General features: G+C 39.7%; 1 protein-coding gene across 1 annotated transcript; it reads left to right on the forward strand.

Moving 5' to 3' along the window:
• The first annotated feature begins 1,988 nt into the window (after positions 1-1,988).
• LOC139142957 (solute carrier family 22 member 6-B-like) lies at positions 1,989-22,213 on the forward strand. Its single transcript, XM_070713153.1, has 3 exons — positions 1,989-2,458; positions 20,378-20,481; positions 22,045-22,213. The coding sequence occupies exons 1-3, from the start codon at positions 2,084-2,086 to the stop codon at positions 22,211-22,213; spliced, it is 648 nt and encodes a 215-aa protein (XP_070569254.1). The 5' UTR covers positions 1,989-2,083.
• Positions 22,214-22,310: the final 97 nt, after the last annotated feature.

Consider the following 22,310-nt stretch of genomic DNA (forward strand, 5'->3'; position numbering starts at 1 on the left):
TATATATATAGAGAGAGAGAGAGAGAGAGAGAGAGAGAGAGAGAGAGAGAGAGAGAGAGAGAGAGAGAGAGAGGGGGGGGGAGAGAGAACATATAGTTGAGTAGTAACTCATCTTATAGATAATTTTTTCATTGTTGATTTCAAAATATTCTCAGGAATCGTTCATCTGATTTCCTTAAATTTTCTGTTTTCCTTGTGTCTCATTCAGGATAATTGACATTATAATACAATATGGATAACTTTGTTACATATTCATTAGTCACTGTTATATCGAATACTTCAGATGGCTTTTGGAATCGACTCATATTCTAACAAATATTACTGTACGACCTGACCTTGAACACAGTGTCAATAAAGAAACTGTAACTCTATCTTGCGATGATTTTTTTAAAAATATCCCTGTCGTGTATTTCAATTGCAAGGTGCTGTTCTACTCTCCAAGGCATGTATAAACAGCGACTGTTTAGCTTGTCAACACGGCGTCTCTACGTGTAAAGTGCTCATCGTCAGTTGTTGTTTTCAGTTTATTTATAGGTCCGACCAAGATTCACTTGAGAAAAGGGTCTAGGGTCGAGGGTCTATGGTCCGACCAAGATTCAATTGTCAACAATAACAATGAAGTATACACAAATACAGACTGAGTTGACAAGTGATTACTTTGTATCTCTTCAAGGTTTACGGAGTAGAACAAGAAACTGGAGCTGACATTAAAAACAGAAATAGTGAAAATAAGATCAAAATGTTCAGCGACTAGCGTTATGAGTGAATGAAATTTCTGGTAACTTGACTAAATTTGCAGAGGCTGCAGCTGGTTAAAGTGATCTTCCCCTCAAGTGTGTATTGTGATGTCAACCCTGGAACAGATTGTATTACATGTATTCGATAAATCTCGTCTTATGATTTCAAAGATTTAGATACCAATCATTTCTTATCAAGTAAGGGACCGTTCAGTTTTTACGGCCGGGGGGGGGGGGGCCGGCAAAATCTTGTCGCCGGTGTTCAAAAAATGATGACCCCCCCTGCATTTTTCGCGAAAAAATGATGACCCCCCCTTTGTCAGACGAAAAAATTTGATGACACCCCCCCCCCACCCCCCCCCCCAGCCCCCCCCCCCCCCCCCCCCCCCCCCCCCCCCCCCCCCCCCCCCCCCCCACCCCCCCCCGCTGAAAAATAACCAAAAACCCATATGTCAAATTTACCCGCACGGTTTGGATTTGAACTCCGGTACGCGGCGCACTTTATTCGTGTAGCAGAGATGCCAGTGTACAAACTTCTCAGCCACATCCATGCAAACGTCTGTTAATTAGGACGACTGTAGGGCAATTTTTAACTTCATTTCCATAGACAACTTATGTCCATGGACATTGTATAAAGTAAACTTTATTGGAGTGGTTCGCCAAAGGCAGCCCTCTGGTTAAGAGGGTCATGGACCATTACGTAAAGTCAACTTTATTCTAGTGGGCAACCAAAGGTGGCCCACTTTGTAAAAGAGGGTCGATCATGGCCATTGCATGAAGTAAACTTTACTGAACAGGGATGCTGAAGACGTCCGGCCGTTAAGATGGTCATGGGGTATTACAATTCAATTTATTGTAGTGGGCCGCCGCAGGCGGCCCGCCGGTAAAGAGGGTCGATCATGGCCATTGCATGAAGTAAACCTAATTGGAGTGGGCCGCCAAAGGCGTCTGCCCGCTAAGAGGGTCATGGGTAATACATAATGTATATTTATTGTAGTGGGCCGCCGAAGGCGGCCCGCCGGTAAAGAGGGTCAATCATGGCCATGGCATAAAGTGGACTTTATTGTAGGTATTATGTTTTTGAAAATGTGGTGACCCCCCCCTTTCCTACCAGTGAAAAAGTGATGACCCCCCCCTTCTTTGATTCCAAAATTATGATGACCCCCCCCCCCTGGATTTTGCCGGGCCCCCCCGCCGTAAAAACTGAACGGTCCCTAAGATTGTGTTTGTAAACATTGAGTCCAACTCACTCGATCAACTCACCCGTTAAAGTCGTGATCTGACCGAGTTCCATCGGGTGTTGCCGTTACGTCTCTGACTTGCTTGACTCTACAACGAATCTAACCATGAAATTTGAAGAAATCCTGACGCATCTTGGAGAGTTTGGTCGCTACCAAAAGATACAATATTTGTTAATTTGTTTAATAGCAATGCCATGTGCGTACATCAGTTTGCAAAATAGCTTTCTTAGTGCCTCGACCGACCACTACTGTCGTGTCAATGACACCCAGACATACCAAGAAACTTCTCCGGTTAAGAACTTTACCATTCCGTACCAAGTTGATGATCAGGGAATGATTGTTTGGTCAAAGTGTGAACGTTACAATGTAACTGGTTTGGAATACACACCAGATGGGTTTGCAGCAAGACAACAAAAGTTAGAATGTGATAATGGTTGGGTCTACGACACAACAACCTACGAAAACACAGTCGTGCAAGAGGTAAGGTGATATAATGACATTTAATAATACAAAATACATCTTGATTAGTCAGTTTACAACGCTCATCTTGTAGACAAGAATCACCCTAAGCTGATTTTATCTGCCCTTTTGAGGTTCAAGAAATATATGAAATGTTGTTTAGTAACGTTGTTGCTCTACTCCAACCAAAACAACACAAGAAGTAAATCAATGTTTTCGCATAGACGGCAAGTCATCCATTCTGACTGTCAATGGTTTTCGTAACAGCTTACGTCATAGGGTAAACTTCTACTGTCTATGGTTGCATTACACGACAGACAAGATTAATACCGGTAACCGTTTAAGATGCATCCAGAGTTGCCTGACAGGGCAGGTCTATCGATCTTTTCTAAATTTAAGAATTCTAGAAGAATTTGACCTTAGATCTTCCACAGTTGCAAGCTGAAATTTATTTTTAAGGTTTAGTTTGTTTTACGTGCTTAAAATCATTAGAGACAACGCCCCTTTGTGTATCTTGATTTCATTTGTTTCATTAACCCGTCAGATCCGTACGGGTTGGCTTGGTCGTCGTGGTACACAGTCTGCCTGCATATCATTTGTGCCTTTTGTCGTAATACAGCAAGCTGGCACGCAATTCGTTGAAACCACACCGGTCACGAAACTTTGAGAAATCGTCCGGAAGATCACGAAAATAGAGGGCGTTTGACAGTTGAAATCTTACGATCCGTTAGCCTTGAAATTCGACTCACCAATTGATTACGTTTATCACGAAGTCTAACACTGTGTTAATACAGGCTAATGACATAACTCGATATCAGTTTTCTGTGTAATCTGGGATAATGGATGTTGCAGGCACAAGTCACTGTCTTTCGACACAATTATTTGTGTCAATGTTCGTTATTAGAATACTTTGTTTTAATATTGGCCACTATGCAGACTGACGTTTCATACAGTCAAAATACGGAAACACAACGATAGAGAAGTTGACTGACTACACCGTCAACCCACTTACAGACAGAATGCAGTCTGCCACAGAACCCCTGATTTGGGGGTGTGTCCGGTACCAGCAATTTGATTGGATCTAAAGCAATGACATCATGCATGGTACTTCTCACTATGGAAGGGGGATATTGCCAGTTACGTGTGATCCAAAAAAAATTATTAAGTGCTTCTAAACTATATTATTTCTCGCTTTCTCAGCTGCTAATTTATCTGAAACTCCTACTAAGTAATTGAATCGCAAATATTAGAAATATCTGTGCGATTACAAGCCAACCGTACTCACATTAGCATTCGCTTCGGCCCCACAATAAAAATGGTTTCCGCCAGCGCAGACTGTGGCGATGACCCGAATGACTCAAGCGCGTTCGATATACGCCACAAGTACCGCTGCGATATCACAGCTAGACAGCAACAATGATGAACTAAATTCAAATAGGTAGCGTTTCAGATAGCCACATGCCCAATCAAATGTTGAAACATTTTTGACAGCATGTTGATTAATTATCAACGTAATTATCAATGCCCTCGAAAGCAACTGTGTTGTCTTTTTGCACGTTTCGCTCACAGACTTACCAGAATAAGTGATACGATATAATTTTCGTTGAAAGAAGAATTTTGTGATCGCTAGTGTTGCCAAGGGCTTTTGACAAGTTTGCTAACAATGAACTGTATCAAATTATATCACAGCGTGTGGCATGGCCATGCGTCATGAACTCAGAGCTAAGTAATCATACAAAGCGTTCACCTACTGATTAATTATCTACTGTAAAATATACAATATTTCACCGACTTTTCAACACACGCTGTTGAACGTGATAACCTACTTGATAATTAATTGAAAAAGACGATGAAAATACTCCGACTCGGCATGAAGGTATTTAATCAGTACCAGTCACTCACCAACTGGACTAGTTTGGCACCCGGTGGGTGACTATTAAAAGCGCTCACGTACAAACAGGAGCCTACGTTATGTAGATATAATTCGTGCAAAAAACATCAAAACTTTCAGAATACAGTATTAAAATGATTTCTACAATAAAATGAAGACGGCAATGAAATATTCAGCGGGGATGAAGACGAGCTGGTGTTTCGTTCGGGGCTACTTGCGCGTAAATGATGAGTGACCTTGGTTAGTAATATATTCATTCACGTCGCCTTGTGTCAATAATGAAAGTAGCTGGCCAATGGCGGTTGCCAAAATATGTCATGTGACATTATTTTTGGGCGTGTCCTTAGGGCGTGTCCTTAGGACATGCCAGAATTTCCCGCCAAATGCAATATGCCAAAAAAGAAGCATGTTCTGCCCATTTTACCTTATATAGAGGGTGATCATGCAAAATTTGAGTGTCAGAGTTCAGTAGGAGGAGACCAGACTGTGTTGCATATGCTATGATTGGATAGAACGGTGTTTACTGCCCTCAATTTGAGGAATTTGACATGTGTCACTTTACAATTTTATGACTGTCATCACGATCCGATGACGTTCTAAAGTTTGACTGGGTACAGCCTAGATATTGATGGGCAGCTTGAAAGAGCATGTTGTCCAGACTAACCCATTGGAAATTCAACGGCATCGCTGTGTGTGTTTTCGTATTTCAGTGGTGAGTTGAAGTGGTTGAAATTGTACAGAATTTTACGTTTTTACTCGAAATTCGAGTGTCTTCAAACCAGTCGTCGCGTCAGAATTCCACCCAATTTTACAACGTAGGTTTTTAATGTCAACTGTATTAAACGCTGATGACAATATTGTGCGTATTTCATTTTTGGACACAAAAGTACACGCTCGCGAAAATGTACTGCTCCAACCCCCGGAAATAGTGCATGTTGGATTCTACTGTTGACAGGCCAGTAAAAGTATGCAAGCATGACCACCAACAGGTTCCTTGCGATGGCGGCATGTTACTGTACATGATTCTACTCTCTGGTTCAAAACTAAATAAGCGCTGTGATCTGTACGACCTCTTAAAAATCCGTAAAATCAACGATTTTGACCAATTTACCACCTATGGTTTCTGGCGGTTTTACGAGACAATGACGCATTCGATCACCGAGCTGACCCATTCACCATTAGTCAGAAAGGTATCGATCGTAATCGTACACGTGTCTTCGCATATCGTTCTTTGGACACAAAAGTGCACGTTTTTTGAAGTTGTTTAGGGACTGGACACAAATTACAGGGGGGTGGGGGTGGGCCGGTGTTTTTTGGGGGTGGGTCGCCATTTTTCGCGCAAGCATTTTTGAAGGGTCATAAAATTTTGTGCAAGCCTATGGGGGAGGGTCACCTTTTTTCATGCATCAAAGCTGAAATTGCATGTGCATGTTATGGAATACTGAAAAAAGAAAAAATACCTCCTGGCACTTTCATTTTCTGCCATTACCATTTTCGGCGCGCCCTTCGGGCGCAAATTTCAGGTATAATAAACACTGTATTGATGATCCAAGCAGCCACATTGATTTAAGTTGTTATGATTTCTACTTATTCAACACTATTGTGCATAACTGTCCCCTATAATGACTCTTTCAATAACAATTTCGGAGATTACTTATTTGACATCATTCTCCCATTGACAATACATTGGGTATAGGTCGGTGTCAAACGTTCATGTCGCTGTATGTACATTTTTTAATTTTTTGAGGACATTGACAGAATACAAACTGTTCAGAATAGTGCATAGTGTCATCAATAACAACTGGAAGCTTCAGGTCGAACAACTTTTGAATAACAATTTAGGATCAGATAACCTATGAGTTATTTGTAGTTTCCTCATAGCCTACAATGTATAGTGAATCAACATTTTGGTGAAATTCCAAAATCAAATTTCTTGCACAACCATTGACTTGAAACCACTCTAGTCTAATCATGAATATTAATACTAATAATTAGGTGTACATAAATGCACAGGTTTACCAAGTTTTGTATTGGAAAAAAATTATTCATAGTTTCATCATAGACTGCCATGTATAGTGAATGGACATTTCAGTGAAATTCCAAAATCAAATTTCTTGCACACCCATTGACTTGAAACTACTCTAGTCTAATCATGAACATTATACCAATAATCAAGTGTACATAAATGCACAGATTTTCCTATTTTTGTATTGGAAAAAAATTATTCATAGTTTCATCATAGACTGCAATGTATAGTGAATCGACATTTAAGTGATATGCCAAAATCAAATTTCTTGCACAACCATTGACTTGAAACCACTCTAGTCTAATCATGAACATTAGTACCAATAATTGAGTGTACATAAATGCACAGATTTACCTATTTTTGTATTGGAAAAAAATTATTCATAGGGTTTCACCATAGACTGCCATGTATAGTGAATGGACATTTCAGTGAAATTCCAAAATCAAATTTCTTGCACACACATGGACTTGTAACCACTCTAGTCTAATCAAGAACATAAATATCAATAATCAAGCATACATAAATACACAGATTTGCCAAGTTTTGTATTTAAAAAAAATTATTCATAGTTTCTTCATAGACTACAATGTATAATGGATCCACATTTCATGCGAAATTCCAAAAACAAAGTTATTGTACACAGATGCACGTGTTACCACCCTCTTCTAATCAAACACAATTATGTCAATTATTCAGGGTCATATATACACAAATAGTGCATATTTTTAATTCTGAAATTTTTTTTTACAGTTTTGTCATAGACTCCCATGTATAGTGGATCAACATTTTGAGAGAAATTCCAAAATCAAATATCTTGTTCACATGTGCACTTGTAAACAACCCATGCTAATCAAGTATATCTATATCAGTTATTAAACATCTGTATATGAACAGATATAGCTAGTTTTATACTGGAAAATACACGTTCGTAGTTTTCTTATAGTCGACTACATGTATAGTGAATCAACATTATCGATAAAATCTAAAAATTACATTTTTGTACAGGCATGCACTTTTTACCTGCCACTTCAAGCAAAGTACATTTACATGAATTATCACACACATATGATTTGATATTTTTTGGACAACGCGTTATATCGGCCACATTTTGCCTTCCTTTCGGGAGGGCGACTTAAAAAGTATAGCAAGTCAGAAGGGGGTCTTTAACACATTGCGGGTTTTTTTTGGGGGTATTGAGTAACAGGGGAGGGTCACTTATTTTCATGCACGGATAAGGGGGAGGGTCACTAATTTTTGTGCATGAACTTTTGAAGGGTCACTATTTTTTACGCAGCGGTTTTTCGAAAAACACCGGCCCACCCCCCCTGTAATTTATGTCCAGTCCCTTATTGCAAAATAAGCTATTTTTAGCCACCGGATTTTTAAAAAATGATCATGGCAATAAAACTGGGTAATTTTGTGGCATATGGCTTTGATGGTATTCTTTCGAACTTGGGCCACAACGTCGGAATAGAAATAAACACGGAGCATCGCGAATTCGTGTTGAAATGCCGAGTTGAGAGAGTTGTTGTTTTCCACTGATCAGCGAGTCTCGCCGAGAACGCCATTTTGGCCCAAATTACCCATGATACAATGGTACCGGAAATCAGGGGTTCTGTGGCAGACTGATGGTGAACTTGTTCACCCCAAATGCATGTAAACAGGTCCAAAATCACCATTGATAACAATAACTTTGGGCAAAACCATGACGTCGAAAGGGTCAGAGAAAGAATAGACATTATATCTGACTGCCGCTCTAGAAAACTGAGAATTTAGTAGTACTGACGGAACATGCCATGTCATCATATACTATGATGTGTCCGTTCTTGACGTGAGACGATAATTCGTTATGTTATGTAGGTCATTTCCCCCACACTCATCATGACCTGAGTTCAATTAGTCTAGAACATTCTCAAGGTCACTGCCCTTGATGACCTCACAACCTTGAATTCAATTAGTCATGTTTGGAATGTTCTGGAAAGTTGATTAGTTGTGTAAGGGAGATAATTTTAGAACAGTAATTAGCATGTCAATAAAAGTTCTAGATTGTTCTTATATGCCTTTATAAAAGGGACGTGCACAGCTTCCAGTCAGACTTTTGGGATCGTGTCTCTTGTGTGTTACTAAACTCCAGCAGTAGTCATTCTCAAGACTTTTCAAGACCTTCACTGCCAACGCTGGATTTATACTGTGGACTTTGTGCAGCTTCAAGCCTGCAAGGACTGTTCATTCATCCAACTGACTGTTACAACTCTGAGACTGGAGCTTTGCCGTCCCAGCTGAGATAAGTAGTCTGTACACTTTTAAAGCTTGTACTCTATCCCTGACTTAGCAATTAGTTTTATTTTCGTAATAAATTTTGTTTAAACGTTAAACTGCTGAGTTCACCCTTTTGTTCGTTTTCTCTGCACGTAACAAAAATTGGGGGCTTGTCCGGGATCCGAATATTTTGAGCCGTTTGACAACATTTTGCCTGCCATACTGTGAACTCAGCAAAATTCAATCATGGCGGAATTCAAGCCAGACGAATTTATGGATGACCTTGATCAGGACGCATTTGATTCCCTCAAAAAAGACAACCTCATTGCACTGGCCAATTTCCTTAAAGTAGATGTCAAAGATCTATGCGCAAGCGGGAAATACAGTACCACATTGCAAAACATTTAGTTAATTTAGGCCAATTTGAGGAATCCACCTTGAAAGATTATGAGCCCGAGTCTACCTTTGAACTAAGAAAATTAGAATTAGAAATGCAGACAAATTTGGAGATCAAGAAACTAGAATTACAAATGGAAAAAGAGAGACAGGCATTAGAAAATTAGAAAAAGAAAAAATACAAATGCAATTACAAATGGAAGAAAGACAGAGAGAGAAAGATAGGCAGGAAAGATTAGAAATGGAAGAAAGACAGAAAGAGAGGGAATTGGAAATGAAAGAAAAAGAATTACAAATGGAAGAAAGACAAAGGGAGAAAGAAAGAGAGGAAAAAGAAAAGGAAAGAGAATTAGCAGAACACCGACTGCAGTTAGAAATGAGACGTTTAGAGCTTAGAAAGTCAGGAAAATTCTTCCCTTCAGACAGTTTTGACATCACTAAGCATTTCAGGTTAGTTCCCCCTTTCCAAGAAAGGATGTTGATAAATATTTCCTTCATTTTGAGAAAATTGCTCAGAGTCTGGATTGGCCTAAGGAGTCCTGGTCTATGCTTTTGCAGAGGCTTTGGTGGGTAAAGCCAGAGAAATTTACATTCAGTTGTCAGTAGAGCAGGCTTCAAATTATGATTCTGTGAAGGAATTAATTCTCAAGGGCTATGAGTTGGTGCCTGAAGCTTACCGTCAGAAATTTAGGGATTGTGAGAAGAAGAAGGATCAAACTTATGTTGAATTTGCTCGAACAAAAGAACAACTGTTTGACCGTTGGTGCTCTTCTGAAAAGGTCAGTCAGAATTATGACAAATTACGACAGCTTGTTTTGATTGAGGAATTTAAAAGGTGCATCCGGAGTGACATCAAGACGTTTATCAATGAACAAAGGCAGATACATTAGAGGTTGCTGCACGTTTGGCCGATGATTATTCATTGACCCACAAATCTTCATTTCTCAGCAAACCATCCCAGTCCTTTTCATACAGAAACAATGCAGGTAAATTTAACTCCTCCTTTTCATCCAAGAATTTCTCAAAGGAGAGTAGGAAATCAAATGACAGCAGTTCACACAATTCAAGTAACACTTCCACATCATCAGATCCCAAGTCTCAATCTCCTTCTGACAAACAGTTGGTACACTTTCTTGTAATTATTGTAAGAAAGACGGCCATTTAATGTCAGAGTGTTTCAAATTGAAAAGAAAACGTGAAGGTCAAAGTGGTCAAAGTGGATCTAAGCCAACCGGCTTTATTTCTTCATCAACTCAATTAGAGTCTAATAATGTGTGTAACACATTTTCTGAGGTTAAACCCCTCTCATCCCCAATTAATGAGGTCAAGGTCAATTCTTCTCAAGATAGCATTATGGGTATTTCGAACCATTTATTCATAATGGTTTTATATCACTTTCTAGTGATTTTTCTTCCGCTACCCCTGTCAAAATTTTAAGAGATACCGGGGCTTCCCAGTCTCTTTTGTTGGCAGATACCCTGCCGTTTTCTGAAAAGTCATTTTCAGGTTCTAAAGTTCTTATTAAGGGGGTAGATTGTAATGACTACATTCCTGTTCCTCTCCATAATGTCTATTTGTCTTCGGACTTTGTTTCTGGACCTGTGGCTTTAGGTATTAGGCCTTTTTGCCTTTCGAAGGATTCACCTTCTTCTTGGAAACGACCTTGCTGGGGACAAGGTCATCACTAATCCACTTGTGACTGATAATCCTAGTTTAGATCAGGATCCAGAGCCAATTGAACAAGAGATACCCGATTTATTTCCTTCATGTGCCATTACTCGAGCCATGTCAAAGAAAACTTCCGAGAATCAAAATACTCTCAAAAATAATGTCACAGATGTTGACTTAAATGACACCTTTCTCAGTCAGGTGTTTGACACGGATCATTCCGTTATCCCTCGTGGATTTGAAACTTCCAGTAAAACTTCTGCTGACCAAAGTCAGACATTTTCTAGATCAAATCTCATTGCAGAACAACACAAAGACCCAGATATTTTGTGTTTGTTTGACAGGGTAGATGATGAAGATAAAACTTCAGATAGCTCTGTTTCCTATTATACAAAATCTGGTATTCTCATGCGTAAATGGAGACCTCCAGATGTTTTGGTTGATGACGATTGGGCTATAAAACATCAAATTGTGGTTCCAAAGCCCTATCGTGCTGAAATATTGCGCCTGGCCCATGAAACCCCCTGGGCTGGTCACTTAGGAGTCAGGAAAACTTATCATAAAATTCTCAGTCACTTTTATTGGCCTAATCTCAGGCAGGATGTAGCACATTTCTGTAAAACTTGTCACACATGTCAAATAGCAGCAAAACAAAATCAGACCATTCCAAAGGCCCCTTTGCAGCCTATTACTGCTTTCAAGAACCATTTAGTAGGATACTTATAGACTGTGTTGGGCCCCTACCAAAAACAAGATTAGGAAATGAGTACATGTTGACAATTATGTGTACATCAACCGGTTCCCAGAAGCCATACCACTGAGAAACATAAAGACAAAGACTATAGTGAGAGCTTTAGTCAAATTTTTCACTTTATTTGGCCTCCCTAAATGTGTCCAGTCCGATCAAGGCTCCAACTTTATGTCTGGTATTTTTCAACAAGTAATGGATCAGCTAGGCATTAAACAGTATAGGTCCTCCGCCTATCATCCAGAAAGTCAGGGTGCTCTTGAGCGATTTCATCAAACTTTGAAAAACATGATTAGGACCTACTGTTTTGACACAGAGAAGCAGTGGGATGAAGGAATTCATTTCTGCTCTTTGCTGTTAGAGAGTCAATTCAGGAGTCTCTTGGTTTTAGCCCATTTGAGCTTGTATTTGGACATACAGTCCGTGGCCCACTTAAGCTCGTTAAAGAGAAATTCCTATCAGACGATGATGATTGTCTGAATATTTTGCAATATGTCTCAGATTTTCGTACAAAGCTCTCTAAAGCATGTGAATTAGCCAGAGAAAATCTTGAGTCATCTCAGCAGTCAATGAAAACCAAATATGATAAAAACACCTCAAAACGGAAGTTTGAACCAGGTCAAAAAGTTCTTGTTCTACTTCCAATTCCTGGCAAACCACTCCATGCTCGTTACTTTGGGCCATACCTAATTGATAAGAAATTGAGTGATTTAAATTACATCATAATAACACCTGACAGGCGAAACAAAAACAGCTATGTCACATAAATATGCTAAGCCATATTTGGATAGGGATAATCCTACTATAACTCAGCCTGTCAGTGCAGTCAGTTCAAGCCATTATGAAGATAGTGATACTGAAACTGACTTGAGTGAAAATACTCTAAACTCAAAGCTGGGCTCGGTCAAGCTTCAGAACTCAGAAATCCTGGAGAAGCTGGAGTCGACAAAGTTGGCACACCTCCAGCCAGAACAACAACAACAGGTGAAAGAACTGCTCCACGAATATAAACACCTATTTCAAGATGTTCCAACGAGGACAAACGTCATCTATCACGACGTTGATGTTGGGGACAGTAAGCCTGTAAAACAACATCCATACAGACTGAATCCAACAAAAGCGAAATATCTCCAGGAAGAAGTCAAATACCTGCTGGACAATGACTTATTGAACCCAGTAAAAGTAACTGGAGTTCGCCGTGCATACTTGTTCCCAAATCAGACCACAGTTATCGTATGTGCACGGACTTTAGGAAGGTCAACACTTTAACAAAGACAGACACTTTCCCAATCCCGAGGATTGATGACTGCATCGACCGAGTGGGAAAAGCCAAGTATGTGACAAAATTTGACCTACTGAAGGGATTTTGGCAAGTCCCTCTGACGGATCGTGCTCGTGAAATATCCGCCTTTGTTACACCAGACGGATTGTTCCAGTACAAGGTGATGCCATTCGGAATGAAGAACTCTCCGGCAACGTTCCAACGGATGATCAACGACGTCATATCCGGGCTAGACGGGTGTGCAGCCTACGTTGACGACGTCGTCCTGTATAGTGACACCTGGGAGGAACACATCAAGCTCATGCGGAAGTTCTTTGAGAGACTGAGCAAAGCAATGTTGACTGTCAACCTTGCCAAATCTGAGTTTGGTTGGGCAAGGGTAACTTACCTCGGACATACTGTAGGACAGGGTGAGGTAAAACCTGTTGATGCCAAAATCAGTGCCATTTCAAGTTTTCCCATACCAAACTGCAAACGACAACTGATGCGCTTTCTCGGTATGGCTGGTTACTACAGAAATTCTGTCCAAATTTCTCCACAATTACTGAGCCTTTGACTAACTTACTTAAAAAGAAAGTAAAGTTCGTTGGTCAGAGCAATGCCAACAGGCATTGATACACTTAAAGCCATACTGCAAAGTGCTCCAGTGTTGTCTGCACCAGATTCACTTTGCCATTCAAATTAGCTGTGGATGCTAGTGATACGGCTGCTGGTGCTGTTTTATTGCAAGAGGATAGTCATGGTATAGATCATCCTGTTTGCTATTTTCACGCAAATTTAACAAATCCCAGAGAAACTACTCTACAATTGAAAAGAGTGTTTATCTTTGATATTAGCTTTACAGCATTTTGAAGTTTATGTTACTTCTTCAAATCAGCCAATAGTGGTTTATATTGATCACAACCCTCTTGTTTTTCTGCAGAAATTTAAAGGCAAAAATCAGAGATTGCTAAGATGGAGTTTAATGTTACAGGAGTTTAATCTTGATATTAGACATATCAAAGGCAGAGACAATTTAATTGCAGACTGTCTCTCTCGTATTTAGAGTTTATTGTTGTTCACTTTCAAGAAATTTTACTTTAGAGTAAAACAAAATGTGAGTACTTAAATCCTTTTCAAGAGTACATTTGCAAAAGAAAGATTTTTCTTTGAAAAATTTCTTTTTTTTGAAGAGGGGGTGTGTTATGTAGGTCATTTCCCCCACACTCATCATGACCTGAGTTCAATTAGTCTAGAACATTCTCAAGGTCACTGCCCTTGATGACCTCACAACCTTGAATTCAATTAGTCATGTTTGAATGTTCTGGAAAGTTGATTAGTTGTGTAAGGGAGATAATTTTAGAACAGTAATTAGCATGTCAATAAAAGTTCTAGATTGTTCTTATATGCCTTTATAAAAGGGACGTGCACAGCTTCCAGTCAGACTTTTGGGATCGTGTCTCTTGTGTGTTACTAAACTCCAGCAGTAGTCATTCTCAAGACTTTTCAAGACCTTCACTGCCAACGCTGGATTTATACTGTGGACTTTGTGCAGCTTCAAGCCTGCAAGGACTGTTCATTCATCCAACTGACTGTTACAACTCTGAGACTGGAGCTTTGCCGTCCCAGCTGAGATAAGTAGTCTGTACACTTTTAAAGCTTGTACTCTATCCCTGACTTAGCAATTAGTTTTATTTCGTAATAAATTTGTTTAAACGTTAACTGCTGAGTTCACCCTTTTGTTCGTTTTCTCTGCACGTAACAGTTATACTCTAAATCACTACTACACACGCGATTGTGCAATACCTTAGTCCAAGCTTAGTCCAAGCTTATATGAAGCTTGGCGCCGAAGCTCAAAACAATGTTTTGCTTGCCAACCTTAAATTAAGACTGGGACGCCAAAGATTAGCTGAAGCTTATCCTTGCACACCTTTGTTGAAGCTTAGGGCAAACTAACCTTTATAAAAGCTTAAACTTCCAAATCTTGTTCCAAGCTTGGGGAGTAAAGCTTGGGCTGAACTTTACGGATAAGCTTTTAATCATCCTCGTTTCTACTGTAGCTTTGGGTCCCTTGACCCAGCATTTGACCTAAGGGTTATTTTTTTGCTCAGTTTAGGGAGCCGATTTTGCTGCAGAGTCTTGCCAAATTATTGGTTTGAAAGTTATGATCCACATTTAAGTAAAAATATAGACCAGTAGGCGGGCTTTGGATAAAATAACCACGAACGCGTTGAAATATGTTTGCGTTGAGACTGACATCGCGACAGGAACACCTCTTGTCATCACTGTCCAGTACGCCCGGTGCTCATGTCGTCTGCACAGCTGAAGAGTGCGGCTTGATCGACTGCATCACGACTTTTATGAATTAACCGCTATATGACAAGTTTCTTGTTGACAAGGTTTAATACCGATGTACTGAATTATATCGAGTATAGCCAAAATGAGCCACAAAAATCCGACTACACTTCTGAAAATACACGACAGCGAAGAGATGCACACACCACACTTTACGATTTGTAGTGACTCAGAAAGTTCGTGATCCTGTTCCTTGTAAGTTTTGACACAAATCATATTACGTAGTAAAGATACTCCCACGAAAGACAACTCGTTTAAACAAGTTTAGTCATATTTAGGCAAGCCAGTGACAAAAATATACGATCAGACGATGTAAATACCTTTGAAATGGTTTATTCGTATATTGCAACAAAATGTACACAGTAGTCAGTATATACAAGTTACGAAGCTGTACTCACTTCAAGTATTCCCTAATCCGCTCACAAATTCCTTTCTAAGATGATAAATTCGGCATATTGGACGTGTTAGGAAGGACATGGATAATTCTTGAAGATGAACTGACAGTGTGATGGCACAACTATACTATTAAATGTACATCCACGTTGCATTCGTACAACTTCAGGCGAGGCCGTACAGATATCTGTAGGTTTTCCTCCGGGAGCTGCGCGAGGTCGATTTTGACCGGATTTTGGTGGGCCTCGTAACTTTCATGAAGGGCTTTGAGTATTTTTCAGAGCTGAAAAATTACTCACTTTACACACTCCAGCCTATGTTTCACATTTAATTCGGTATTTCATATAAATATTAAGATCCTTCAAATTATGGAAACCCGGATTGACATGTTAATAGCGAGCGCAGCGAGAGCGGCCGAAGGCCGCTCGCGAAGCGAGCATTAAGACTAATGCGTGTACAAGAAATTTAGAATGGAATCTCTATATACCTACGAGTTTGAAAAGAGAGCACAGTTCCATGGAGGCGGCCATTTTGAATACTTTTACACGGATTGCGTGAAATTAAAGATATCATCTACCACAAAAACTACTCGACAATGTGTATTGCCGACAAAAGAATCTCTCTGTTCCAAAGAAAGTGTGAAATTTGTTTCAAAATGACTATTTTCGATCACTTTTGAAGGCCCGGATCGGTCATCACTAGGCGCCGCCATTTTGAAACAAGCCTACTCTCGCGAGAACGAACGGTCAACTCACGCGAGAATTAAAAATAGTGTGCTGAGAGCTAGCTACCGACGGGAATATCAAGTACGTGTTTTACATTAGACTGCCTCTGTTCCCGCCCCTGTTTAATATAATAAACTGATTGGAATCATATAATTTAACAGTTTTAATAATTTTCGTTAGTGAACTTGGCATTTCCGAGTTAAATTGCTGTAAATGTTATTCTAGAAAACAATTGACAACAATTCAACCTCAACGAGTCAATGGCTAAGTTATCAATCATGCATCAAACACAGAAATTAGTATGCTATTGCCTGAAAACATCAATGACGATATACTATGCTGCGCTCGCTCTCAGGTCAGACCTGTTACATATTAAATTTAAATCGTTTAATTTGAAATTTTACTACAACCACCAGTGAAGTGGAATGGCCCAAAAGCGGAATAATATCAACAAGTGAAACGGTTTCTACCTTGGCTGGTCCCCGCCTCAGTGACAAGCACAAAGAGGCAGGTAACGGGAAACCGCCATGTTTAGAATTACGAAATGTGATTGGTGGAACCATGGCGCGCTGTCATTGGCTGTTCGATTTTACTTTGAAGTAAAGCTAAAATTATCACAGTTTCATGATGCGAACGTGGCTAGAATTTAACCAAGGATTTAATTACCATTCTTACAAGTTTTGAAATATTGGCAGTTACCAGATTAGACTAAAAAGCACGCGACAAAAAATGATGCACTATGTGCGGGCATGCGCAATTAACAACTTCCGGGAGACCAAAAACTGTCTCATTTCAAAATGGCGGTTTGCCGGTATCTGCGTCTTACTTCGTGCTGCGTCTAGCCACAGTCGCTCGAGAGTTATTCAGCTCTGGGAGTAGTCGCCCCATAGACGAGTATACAGAAGCGAGAAATACCTCTCGCTTCTGTATACTCGTCTATGGGCGACTAGTCCCAGAGCTGAATAACTCTCGAGCGACTGTGGTCTAGCTAGTCACGTGAGACGCAGTGATCAGCGAAGTTCCAGTCGAGATGGCAAGTAACCATGAATATGCGCTGCAGTAAACATCACTGAGAGAAGAACATGCAGGCGTGAATGCGCAAACTTTAGATGCTCAGCTGTAATGCCATCTGGACCAGCAGATTTACTTCGTGCTGCGTCTAGCTAGTCACGTGAGACGCAGTGATCAGCGAAGGTTGCCACCACTCCTTCGCAACCAACTTTCTATATGAGTACGGCGCGAATAATGAATAAAGAAGGGCCTATTTCTGTCGATTTCGTATCGAGTATCGAAATGCCACCAGGGAAATGATCAAAACCAATGTATGCATGTATGATAAAGGGGTTATTATACATAATGCGTTTGCATTTTGGACACATCACTCGAATACAATACGATATCGACCAAACTGCGTATCTGGGTTTTCCGCCGTACGTAACAGCTCCGTTGTTTGTCCTTTGGTGAAGGTTAAATGCCAAGCTTCACTGAAGCTTAATCCCAGCTAGGCTTGATTTAAGATTTGGTAATAACCCTGTTCCAAGCTTTGGACACAATCCTTATTTCAAGATTTGCAAACAAGATTGGATTAATCTTTATCGACGACAAGCTTGGCCGAAGAGCACTGGCAAACCTTCACCCAAGCTTAGAGTCTACCGCCAAGCTTGGACTAAGGTTCTGCACAATCGCGTGTGTACTAGTCTAAATGATAGCGACTCTATACACAAAATTGCTACTAAAGTCATTGTGGACATCAGAACAATACCTTCCTTACCTTCATTAACTTCAGAGAGGGGCAACCGATCGACCGATTTCAAGATTTTGTAAACAGGGGTGTTTTGTAATCGTAACATTATTGTTCTAAGGTATTCTGGTCGAACTTAAACTTTTTGAAAGGAGCGTAAACGCCATCCGCAACTGTCCGCAAATTTTAACACCCGCCCATTCCCTACCAGGACCCCGACGTTGGAGCTATTCCCGATACAAACGTCCCCACTTTCTCTTGCCACTGCTCTCCAAGCTACAAATATTTGCTCTTCCTCTTGGCAGATCACCTGAACACTAAAGTCCTTATCCCTGTCTGGTCTATTGTCTGATTTTTCGAAACGCGCATTTTGCAAAAGAGTATAAGTTTTCGGACTGCAAATGATAAATATAACCCATGAACACCCTTTTTGCACGATCAACTTTGCTTGTTGCCCCTGTTCTCGACGAACTGACGATCTTCTCTGCCATTGCAGGCTGCAAGCGAATGAATGTCTTTTACTTTGCACCTCCGGCAGCTTGCGTCTCCGTTTTTAATGTTAGTAACAAAAGCAAACTTGTTGACTTTCGCAACTTTTCTTGTTCAGTTATTACGCCATCTTAGGGTAAATAAATCATCCTCTATTGCTTTTCACCTACCGTAGTAAGAATCAACTATAGACAGAGGTATTAAGAAAAGTTGCCATAAGAAGCAATTAAATTGATCATGGTTTCGACTTGATATCGTTGGACGTTCAGACCAGGCATTCTGTTCACAGATAGAGGTTCAATGTGATGGCAAACACTTTGTCTGGTATCATGAGTGACGCTATTGTTATTGTCATCATATTGTAAATCAAACACTAATCATCAACACGAATTCCTTGTCGATGTTACAGAACTGTTTAAATATATTTCTCGCGTGTAAAAATGCTTGACAAATTTTAACGCGAAAACGCGCGCGCGTGAGTTCTCACCATTCAAGTCTTTTTCGATAGCTGCGCTGCACTGCTTCGCGGATATATACTTTGTACCAATAGGATAAAATCACGACGCAGTCCTTCATTTGTTATTCACTTATATTGCAGCTAATGTTTAGTTATTCACCGGCCCTCTAGCACTGTATTTCTCCCAGTGTTGCCACGTGGCCTTACTTTAGCAAAAATATGCGATTATGACCAACAAATGAGCTCCTACCCCCCCCCCCCCCCCCCCCGGCTGCACAAAAGTGACCTGTCTATGCGGGGAAGTCTGGAAACCAGCATTATTGCTGATTCGGTTCTCCAGTGTAACCACCTTTCAGACTAGTAGGCACTTGTATAATAAATGTACATAATATGATCTGTTTTGATATTGGGAAGTGTTGACCTTTACCCTTTACCTATAATATCAGTTGTGACTGCACTACAGATAATGTTGCTATGTGAGCTAGTACACGCCGACTCTTTATAGGTGAATTCATTGGATCCACTTTTACTGCTTTGTTTTGTCGCTACATTAGAACACTGGCCAACCAGTGTATCCAGAATGACTTTGCTGTTTCATCTGTTCCAGGTTAAATTTTGTTCGTGCCCTTTTTAGATACAAACCTTTTCTAAGGTACTTTTTTTTAGTATCAAGGCCACCATGCACCGCCAAGAGTAGCTGGTGTCATCACATTATGTCGCGTCACTTCATAACATTATCTGAACTGACTTACCATTTTGGTAAAAGGCCTACAATTCTAAGATGTATTTGGTGTTGGATAGCGAATCAACATTCAGGTCATTACTTTCTGTTTCTTTTGTTGTCACTCACCAATGTCGTACTACCAAAGTGTCTCAAATGGGTCTGGGAATCGAATTGTCACTTTCAATAAAAGTTCGGTCTTAAAAAAGAAAATATTTTTATTTTGGCACCGTTACTTACCTCCTAAAAGTACACAGTGGAATGTGATAGATTCCAGTCTTCATGATCATGTAGTATTACATTAGAATCTGAAGGATTATTGTCGTCACAGTTCTGAATCTTCATAATCTGTATGGCAGTCGATTTCCTTCTTGAGGATTCATCACTTTGCTACTATCGTCTGGCACTGATCTCTGAGCTGGCAGCATTCCCACGATGCATCCTAATCATAGCGAGGAAATAAAGCTTTGGCTCGAGGCAAAGCAAGCTGTTGGTATGACAACATACTCTGACACGCGATATAGGGATATGATGCAACAAAGGTTTGTTCGTAGCGTGACTGTAAAATGATAGGACCATATATACAATGCAGCATTATTCTGGACGGTAACCTTTCATTCTTCACGAAAAAGTACTCTACCTGAAGCGAGGAACAACCATATGGTCTGGTATGGTTAGGTTAAGCATTAATCCCAGTTTATCGTCAGAAAATAAATGTGGGATGTATTAGTTTGAGAGAACAAATTGCAAAAATACGGCATTCATGAGCCTTTCATCTGAATTTAAGAATAATATGTCATTTTCTTTCAGTTTGATCTCGTGTGTGATAAAGACTGGCAAAAACAGCTTTCTAAGTCCATCATCCTTTTCGGGAAATTGATGGGTTCGTTGGTGTTCGGTCAAGCTTCAGACAGGTAAGAATATCAGCTAGCCGTCTTCATTTACATACTGCTGTCTATAACTATAACAGTATTTTCCATGAACACAGAATGATATATATTTCTGAACTGCATTTAGATAGAATGCGCCTTAGGTTTGATATTAAAACTCTAAAATTTTAGTTTTACAATTTTTTTTTTCTGATCTGCTCCTTGTGGGGCTTATTCTGAAGCTTTTAGAGTGAGAAAACTTTTCACCGTCATAGTTTTTTGCCAGCAAAAATTTTATTTTTTCCGGAGAGTTGATGTAGGGATTGCTGCTATTTTGAAATTCAAGTATCTGTTAATGTCAGACAGTTTGTTTTCCTAGTCCCAAACTTTGAATGGTGACTCTCTGATGTTTATTCTTGATTTGGTAAGAATGTGGTTGAAATTTCATCGATGAAAGTTTGAGCAAAAGTTCAAGTTTTCCACTTTCGAGGCGCATACTACCTTTAGAAAACATTGAAGCATCATTTGAAAGTTTCATTCTTCTTTCAATTATTGTTTGGTTCTGAATACATGCATAAATATTACTGCCAAATTTCGGAGCATCACACTCGTTAAAGTGATGGTAGTAAGTGAACATTCATTTATTCCCAGACTTGCGGAGATACTAATACTGATCGCCCATATTTGTTTCGTTATTAAGTTTTGAAAGTCTCAAAAGCGGAACTTTTTGGAGAAAGATTACTAAAGATTATACCGATGTGTGAAGCCTGTGAAGAAAAGTCTCCTTATCTGAGCCAGATAAAAATAATAGAAATATTCTTCAGGTTCCTGGGAGATATAATAGACACTTTTTGTACTTGTTTAGTGCGAATGGAGGAATGAAATGTGTCAGATCTCCTTTATAGATAAAAGACACGTTACAATTTTGAATTGGATACGTCAATACATATCAATCCTTGCAGCTTAAATATAATCGAAAAATCGAAGCAAGAGATTAACTAGTTCTACATTTGGGTCAGATTAATAGCTTATTAATGCCATTTGCCTCATTAGCTACCATGTTGACCTGATGGAGTTCATGTCAGTCTGGTTGTTGGTCCGTCTGGCTTTGAATACTATCTATCACATTCAATTGAAATGTGGCGTTCAGGTACATATGCTGAGTATGAAAGGTTTTGAGTTGATGAATAGCTGAATGAATGAACTGATTTCGGATATTTTGCTGAATATCTTCGATTTGATCAAAATTAGTGAAAATATTTACCTCTCAATCCCACACTGTATTACAAATTTGTAAATGAACGAACTATGGCAAGAATCTAATCGTCAAATTGCTCATCAACTGCTTGATATTTGATAATGTTTTCATATCATGCCTTGCTACAACAATTTTAGACCTTTTTCCAAAATTAAGGTCTCGCAGCCACTGATATTGGATCTTTTTAAGCCCGTGAACTTGTGCAATAACAATACACATTTAATAAGTATTTGCATAATCTATAATACCTTATCGTTTTCGCAAATTTTCAGTTGCATCAACATGGCTTCATAAAAGAGAGCCTGTTTCATATTGACTCCACCATAACGCTGAACATTATTATTCCACAGATTTGGAAGAAAACCAACTTTCATCTGTGCATTGGTACTTACATTACTTTCGGGCGTCGGTACGGCGTTTTCTCCAAACTACATAGTTTTCGCTATTGGTCAGTTTCTGCTTGGTTTTGGGGAAATGGGGCTATTCTTGGTGGGCTATTCTTGGTTGGCTTTGTCATAGGTAAGATGCATGTAATATATCAATGACTGCCACTACCGTTGCTGTCATTAGTACTGCTCTTGCATATTCTTGAGAAATATTATATGCAGTGCAAATT

The sequence above is a fragment of the Ptychodera flava genome, chromosome 10, assembly GCF_041260155.1.
Source record: "Ptychodera flava strain L36383 chromosome 10, AS_Pfla_20210202, whole genome shotgun sequence".
NCBI classification, from domain to species: domain Eukaryota; kingdom Metazoa; phylum Hemichordata; class Enteropneusta; family Ptychoderidae; genus Ptychodera; species Ptychodera flava.